Here is an 8,256-nt window from a genome sequence, read left to right as displayed (position 1 = left end):
GGATCTCAGCTATGATTCTATTTTCCATCCATCCATGCACTCATCCATCCATCCATCCATCCATCCATCCATCCATCCATCCATCCATCTATTCATCCATCCATCCATCGTCTATCCATGGATGCATCTACTCACCCATCCATCCAACAATCCATCTGTCCAGCTATCCATCTATCCTTCCATTCTTTCAGCTATTTCAGAGACAGCACTTCCTACAGTTGGGCAGCAAGACTCTTGTTGAAGAAGATGTGGATGAGGCATTTCTGTGGGTGCCAGAGGACCTCCATATAGTGCTAGGTTAATATTACTAAGTTATGGCTGAAATTCAATATTCTATAAAACATACAAGTAGGGAATATAATTCCTCATACCAACAGCTACAGAGATCATCACATATTAAGAATAACAGAGTTGTAAGCATTTTAGTTAAAGTAAACTCTCACAGGACATTGTCATTTTAAGAAATTAGTCAATTTCAGGACAACTGACAGATCATGGGTAGGTTCATCTTCAGTGACGGATATTCGCTAACATTTTCCTTATTCTTTCAAACACATGTGAGATACTTTTGCATCTCGAAGTATTCATATCAATAACATGTTCGTCCGAAATTTCTCAGGGCATTTCTGACTCTTTTCATTTACTTCTAGTTGAAACTCTCTATCTTTGATTGCTAAAAGTTGAGTTTTAATTGAGACTGAATAAGTAGCATGATCTTTATTATTTTCTTTAGCTCCACAGATTTAAATTCCACTGAAATGCTGAAATGTACATGTTTTTGTCTTCAGGCCCAACTCTTCCATGAGCTCCAAACTAGAGCGTCTCACACCCACTGTGTCCCATCCTCCTGGATAGCCAATGGATGTCTTGGAGTTGGGAAACTTATCCAGGCTAGCATGGGACTCCAGATCTTTGCCCTAAACCTGCTTCTCCCCAGGCTTCACCTCTCAGCAGTGGCATCGCATCCAGCCAGCTGCTCCAGCCCAAATGTGATGGGATCAGTTTGATTCCCCTTCTCTCCACATCCTCGCCCCATATTCAATTCAACAGCAGGCGCTGTCAGTGCTGCCCCAGCCTCTGTCTGCCTTGTGTCTCTCCAGGGCTGCACTGTGACAAGGCCATAGTGTCTACCTAGATGGCCACAGGGACTCCTGGTTGGTCTTCCTGCCTCCACTGCCACCCCCATTACTCTATTTCAACAGGGAAAGCATGACCTTGTAAGTCCTGCTCCTCTCCTCCCAGGATTTTTCACTGCACATGGAAAGGATTCACCTTTCTGCAAGGTCCTGCGTGACCTGGCACTTGCCTCGTTTTCTGACGTGACGTCCTTCCCCGCTGTCCCTTGTTCCAGGTGCCCTGGCCATTTCTCCAACACACTAAATCCTTTCTCATCACACTGCATTCCCTGCCCCAGACCTTCACCTGGTGGCTGCCTCAGGTTCTTCAGGACTCAGGGAAGACGTGTCTCCTCACGTGCCTTCTGGGACCACCTGACCCAGTGTGGCACCCCAAGCCAGTTCCACCCGATCACATTTCCCTGTTGGGTGGTCCTTGTGGTTGTCATCACTATTGCAATTTTCTTCAGCTTTGCAACCCCCTCTTCACCTTGGATGTGAACTTCAGGGAAGCAGGGCCCTCACCTGCCTTGTTTTCCGACTGGGTGCCCGACTCTGGGAAAGGGCCTGATGTGTGGCAGGAGACACTCCTTCCCTGGCTGAGTGGATGGATGAGGACTGGGATGGAAAGTGCATTAAATGGACCAATTCTGGGAACAGAGGGGAGAAGATGTGTCTGGAGATGGGGGACTGAAACGTGTAACCTGGGAGGAGATGACATCTGAGTGATGACAAGGAGAATGGGTAGAAGGGAGAAAGGGCATTTTGGGCAGTGGGAGTGAGGGAGGAGGAGAATGTTGAAAGGAAATCTGGGAGTGCAAAGATGAGGTGGTCAGCAGTGGAGCCTGGTCCTGGCCAGCCGTGTGTGCCCTGCTGAGGGGTGGATAGGCACCTGTAGGGAAATAAGCCCTCAAAGATCCAGGGAGAAAGAAGATCCAGGCTGGTTTTCCCATGGAAGGAGAGTGAGGCTGGAGGCAGGGAGACTCAGAGGGATGGAGGTCTCGGTGACCTGAGTAGGAGCGAGGGACAGGGTTTGGAGGGTGTCATCTGAGAGACACCTGGGTGGGAGAGAGAAGGAGGAGTCTGTGGGGAAAAGAAAGAAAGATCAGACTGTTACTGTGTCTATATAGAAAGAAGTAGACATAAGAGACTCCATTTTGTTCTGTATTTGAGATGCTGTTAATCTGTGACCCTACCCCCAACCTTGTCCTTGCAAGAGACATGTGCTGTGGTAACTCAAGGTTTAAAGGATTTTGGGCTGTGCAGGGTGTGCTTTGTTAAACAAGTGCCTGAAGGCAGCTTGCTGGTTAAAAGTCATCACCATTCTGTTAATCTCAAGTACCCAGGGACACACACACTGCCAAAGGTCACAGGGACCTCTGCCTAGGAAAGCTGGGTATTGTTCAAGGTTTCTCCCTATGTGATAGTCTGAAATATGGCCTCGTGGGAAGGGAAAGAGCTGATCGTCCCCTAGCCTGACACCCGTGAAGGGTCTGTGCTGAGGACTAGTACAAGAGGAAAGAAGGCCTCTTGGCGGTTGTTGGCAGTTGAGATAGAGAAAAGCATCTGTCTCCTGCCTGTCCCTGGGCAATGGAACATCTTGGTATATTGTATGTTCTGTTTACTGAGAAAGGAGAAAACCGCCTTAGGGCGAAAGGCAGGACTTGCTAGCACAATGCTGCTCTTTATGCACTAAAAAGGTTTATGGAGATGTTTACATATGCATATCAAGGCACAGCACTTTTCCTTAAACTTATTCATGTCACAGAGAACTTTATTCATATGTCTTACTGCTAACTTTCTCCCTATAATGATCTTATTATCCTGCCACTTCCTTTTCTTTAAGATGGTAAAGATAATTATCAATAAATACTAAGGGAACTCAGAGACTGGTGCCGGCGTGGGTCCTCTGTATGCTGAGCGCCGGTCCCCTGGGCCCATTTTTTCTTTCTCTATACTTTGTCTCTGTGTCTCATTTCTTTTCTCAAGTCTCTTGTTCCACCTAACGAGAAATGCCCACAGGTGTGGTGGGGCAGGCCACCCCTTCAGGAGTCTAGGGTAGTGTGAGCTGATAGGGGTAGGCAACCACTGCCTGGGAGGTCCAAGGGGCCTGCGGAAAGGGCCTGAGGTTTGGGGAGGGCCCTCCCCCAGAAGGAGTTGATGGAGCCTCATCAGTGTATTGAAGACCACTGAGACCTTCATCGAAGACGAAATCAATTGAGGGGTGAGGTGGGAGAGAGGGGCCATGTCTGAGGGTGGCACTCGTTCCCTGTGACCTCAATGTCAATGTCCCCTGTCATGTTGATATGGCCACACAGACCCATGGCCTCATGCAGATTGCCTGGTCCCACCAGCCCCAGGAGCAGAGCTGAGCTGCAGGTATTTATGGGGACTCTGAGGCCTGTGACTCAGCCAGGAGGGCGGGATTTCCCAGTCTCCAGCATCCCGAGTCCTGGGGAGCCCTGGAGGGTCTGCATTGAGGGGTTGTGGGGTAGAGATAGGGGGAGAAAAAAGGACGGCTTGGGTAGCTGGAGATGGAGAAGTGTGTTAAGGTTGATTTCCTGGGCTTAGAAAACAGGCATATCGGCTGGGCACGGTGGCTCATGCCTGTAATTCTAGCACTTTGGAGGTTGAGGTAGGTGGATCAGTTGAGGTCAGGAGTTTGAGACCAGCCTGGCCAACATGGCAAAACCCTGTCTCTACTAAAAATACAAAAATTAGCCAGGTGTGGTGGTGTGTGGCTATATTCTGCTACTCAGGAGGCAGAGGTAGGAGAATTGCTTGAACCCAGAAGGTGGAGGCTTCTGTGAGCCAAGATCTCGCCAATGCACTCCAGCCACCCTCCTCCCTGCCAAAAAGAAAACAGGCATATCTATGCTACATCTGGTGAGTTCTTCCTCAGTCATGTATTTTCACACTTGGACCCTGGTCACACTCTGCACATGCCGTCAAAGCCAACCCCACATAGATTCCAGAACACAGAGCTGAGCTGCAGGTGTTTATTGGGGTCTCTGTAGTGATAAACAGAGGTCAGGAACATGGGGAGCCCGAAGGAAGGCAGGAGGACCAATATCTGATCTGCAGGGGTCCCCAGATCAGGATGCATCTACGCAATCGGGGCTCTGAAGGATCTTCGTCTGTTGGAAAAAGAAGAAAGAGCCGGGCGCGGTGGCTCACGCCTGTAATCCCAGCACTTTGGGAGGCCGAGGCGGGTGGATCACAAGGTCAGGAGATCGAGACCATGGTGAAACCCCGTCTCTACTAAAAATAGGAAAAATTAGCCGGGCGCAGCGGTGGGCGCCTGTAGTCCCAGCTACTCGGGAGGCTGAGGCAGGAGAATGGCGTGAACCCGGGAGGCGGAGCTTGCAGTGAGCCAAGATTGCGCCACTGCACTCCAGCCTGGGCAACAGAGCAAGACTCCGTCTCAAAAAAAAAAAAAAAAAAAAAAAAAGAAGAAAGAGAGGAGCTGCTGGCCTCTGTGAAAGGCTCCCCAGACTCATCGTTACTGCCCAGTCCCAGAGCTCAGAGGAGCTCCTTAAGTGTGTCTGCTTCTTGGGGATCCCAGGCTCTGGACAAAGATGGTGGATGTGGGTTGTGACTGCTGCTTGAGTGTGACTCGGCATGTTTTGGTCTAACACGTGTATGCATGTGTGTGTGCAGGCATGGGGTATGTGTGTTGCTGTTAATAGCATCCTTTGGCCGGGCGCGGTGGCTCAAGCCTGTAATCCCAGCACTTTGGGAGGCCGAGACGGGCGGATCACGAGGTCAGGAGATCGAGACCATCCTGGTTAACATGGTGAAACCCCGTCTCTACTAAAAAATACAAAAAACTAGCCGGGCGAGGTGGCGGACGCCTGTAGTCCCAGCTACTCGGGAGGCTGAGGCAGGAGAATGGCGTGAACCCGGGAGGCGGAGCTTGCAGTGAGCTGAGATCCGGCCACTGCACTCCAGCCTGGGTGACAGAGCGAGACTCCGTCTCAAAAAAAAAAAAAAAAATAGCATCCTTCGTGAGCGTGTGTTGCTGTGTACTCATCATCAGTGCATTGGTGCAGTGACTGTGGTTCCCTGCATGCCTGGGCCTCTCCCGGGCACCAGGGGCGGAGATTCTCCCCTTGCAGAGTTGCAGCGTCTGGGTCAAGGACTTGGAGAGGTGAGGCAGTAGGGCCTGTTGGGGCACGTGGGGGCCTTCATTTGATTGTGGGCATCCTGGGATGTGGCTTCCTGCTTAAAATATGGAAAGCGGGATGGAAGGCAAGTGCAGGGAAGTGTGGGCCTGGGATGTGTGCCCATGTAGTGTGTGCAGGTCCCCCAGGGCACACTCACAATAACAAATGAATGAGCAAATCTTTCTTTCACGGAGACATTGGCAAAGCATTGCTGGATCTTGAGGAAGGACTCCTCGGTCAGGGGGCTGGGGTTGTAAGGAGCAAGCTCCTCCTTCAGGAGGTCTTGGGAGACATCAAACACAACATTCCCAAGCAGTTTATCGATAGCCAGGCAGGCATCCCCTGTGGTGGATGAGGTGAGATAAGAAAGCAGAGGAGGTCAGAATTCAGCGAAACCTCCCATGGCCAGTGAGACCCTGGGATGGTGATGAGAGTGAAGGAGCAGGGCCACCCGCTTGCTCCCAGCCCTGCTCGCCTCTTTCTCACCCAGCTGGACGCTGCAGATCAGAGCCAGCAGAAGAGCACAGGGGGCAGATGTCACCCTCATGACAGCGGAGTCTGGTCCCAGCAGGCACAGGCAGGGAATTTGGCGATGGGTGAGCTTTATGTATATCTGAACAAGGGACACGCCTCTTGTGTATATGCGTGCGTGTGTGTGTGTGTGTGTGTGTGTGTGAATGTGGTCAGGACAGGTCTGCAGAGAGACCTTCAGCCCTGGGCCATGCTGTTGTGGTGGCAGCGTATCAGGAACTGGGCTCAGCATGCAGTGGGAGGGGTTGGGTGTTGTGACATTCTCTGTCCTCTCTGGACATTGGGATTGGGAGCAGGCTGAGCACTGCTGTGAGCCTGCAGGTCCAAGTGTGCATGCACATGTGACCCTGTGTCTTGGCAAACATGTGTCTGCACTTGGCATGCCCTACCACAGAATCTGCCACTGAGTACTGGCTCAACAAACATTTGCTAAGCGAGTGTGTTTGTCTGAATGGATAGCACATTAGGTGCAGCTTTTGAGAAATTAGTAAACTGTAATTTAGATTCAAGTAACATTATCTGGAGTAAAACACAGAACCTAAAGGACATGAGATGTAGCAAGTGTGTTAGGGACACATGTGGCACAGTGAAGGGACTCTACATGTGGGAGGCCAGCCTCAACACCACCTGTAGGGTACCCGAAGTCTGGTGGCAACAAAGCATTGAGAAGAGACAAGTTAAGAGTGAAAAGTGGGGAGCCAGGGGGCCAGTGCAAAATGTGGAAGCTGAAAAAGGTGCCGAGCTCTGGTCTCCTCACTATTTATTGAGTACAATCACTTAGATCTAAGATGCAGATGTTTAGGGCGAAACAGTGAAAGGGTGGCAGTGCATCATAGGCGTAATCTATAGCAACAGCGGTTTAAATGAATCTCCTTTGTGCTCAAACAGCGTATCTTTAACTTATCGGAGAGGAGCTAGTGGGAGCCGCTTAACTAGGAGCCTGCATGTCTGTCCACCTTCCAGTGTTTCAAAGAAGTGTCTTTCTCCTTGAACACAGTGTTTACAGATAAGAGAGCGGGTCTTGCTCTGAGCATGGGAACATGATGGCAATTAAGAGGCTTTCCTCCTCAGAGGCCTCTTGTGGCTTTCCACAACTTATTGTCCCATATTTTTATGGCCAGTTTATACAGGCACCCCACAAGCCCTTTTCCCAACACCTACATATGAGGAGCTGATGTCACTCACATGATTTCTGTCTCCTGACGGGACCCTGAATAGTAAGGGTGACCCCAGGGGCAGAATCAGCAGGTGGGGGACAGCTAGGGGTGGGGAAGGCAGCAGGGATGCTGACACTTGTACACTCGGGTGCCAGTGCCACTCCTGTAGTGCTTTGTGCCCTACTGTGTCAAGGGTGGTTCTGGTTAGGAGCACCTGAGGGACACGCCCAGTGCAGAGGATGCTCACTGAGCTGCTGAGAGCCACGTAGAAATGCAGGGCAGTTCCTAGATTAGGCTGTGCCACCTACACTGAGTGGGCTCACCTAGGCCAGGCATGAGCCGTCACTCTGTGCATATAGGGAACCTCACAGCAGCGCCCAGGACTTGGGCCTCTTAAAGGACCTACCCAGCACCAGGTAGGACTTAGAGTGGCCGTCACCTGTGGCAGGGCCCTGAATGCCCCCACGTTCCAGTTGTAAAGTTGAGTGGATGAGTTGACAGTTGGACTGGCAGGCACTGAAGCAGGGGCTGTGGCTGAGCAGGGAGGATGGAGGCCACTGCCACTCCCTGGTGGGCCACTTACTGTGATGTCCCTGCCACCTGTGGTGCCTGCAGCCTGGGCTGCTTCCCTCACCCCCTGTGCAGGTCACCCAGCTCTGAGCAGGGATGGCCTGACCCTGGGCCAGGGTGGGTGTAGGGGTGGAGGGAGGGCCACATGGGTGGCCCAGGTCAGTGTCAGGGTGGGCCATCCCTCACCCCACCTTCTCACCAAGCTGCTGTCCGCAGGGGCTGGATCCTAGCATGGAAGCTTCCTCTGTTTCGTCACTGTCTGTGCCTGCTCAAGCCGCTTCCCTGTGGGCCCTGCTGTCGCACAGCCGCCTGATCGCTGGCTTTCCATTCTGGGACCCCATGGGCCCTGCAGCCTCGGGGCAGGCTGTGAGTCACTGGGCTGGAGATGGCAGTTGTGCCAGTGAGGGTTGTGGGATGAGACAGCTGCATTCCTGGGCAGGAGCTCTAAAATCTCACCATGTGTATCCGCCTTTCAGACTTTGAGATAGTGTAGGGTTTCGTTTGCATCAGGGTCTTAAGAGCAGTCACATGGCCAGGTGCAGTGGCTCACATCTGTAATCCCAGCACTTTGGGAGGCTGAGGCTGGAGGATTGTCTGACCTCAGATGTTTGAGAACAGCCTTGGCAATCTGGTGAAACCCCGTCTCTACAAAAACTACAAAAAAATTAGCCGGGCATGGTGATGTGCACCTGTTGTCCCAGCTGCTTGCAGGGGCTG

General features: G+C 51.7%; 1 protein-coding gene across 1 annotated transcript; it reads right to left on the bottom strand.

Annotated features, from left to right (window-relative positions):
• Positions 1-4,100: 4,100 nt before the first annotated feature.
• SCGB2B2 (secretoglobin family 2B member 2) lies at positions 4,101-7,615 on the bottom strand. The gene is made up of 3 exons (XM_025368799.1): positions 5,768-7,615; positions 5,439-5,623; positions 4,101-4,252 (listed from the first exon to the last, which is right to left on the bottom strand). Exons 1-3 carry the CDS (start codon positions 6,192-6,194, stop codon positions 4,211-4,213), a joined length of 654 nt encoding a protein of 217 aa, XP_025224584.1. The 5' UTR covers positions 6,195-7,615; the 3' UTR covers positions 4,101-4,210.
• Between the last annotated feature and the right edge of the window lie 641 nt (positions 7,616-8,256).

The sequence above is a fragment of the Theropithecus gelada genome, chromosome 19 (assembly GCF_003255815.1).
Source record: "Theropithecus gelada isolate Dixy chromosome 19, Tgel_1.0, whole genome shotgun sequence".
In the NCBI taxonomy this organism is placed as follows: Eukaryota; Metazoa; Chordata; class Mammalia; order Primates; family Cercopithecidae; genus Theropithecus; species Theropithecus gelada.
This window is presented reverse-complemented; position numbering and strand designations above follow the sequence as displayed.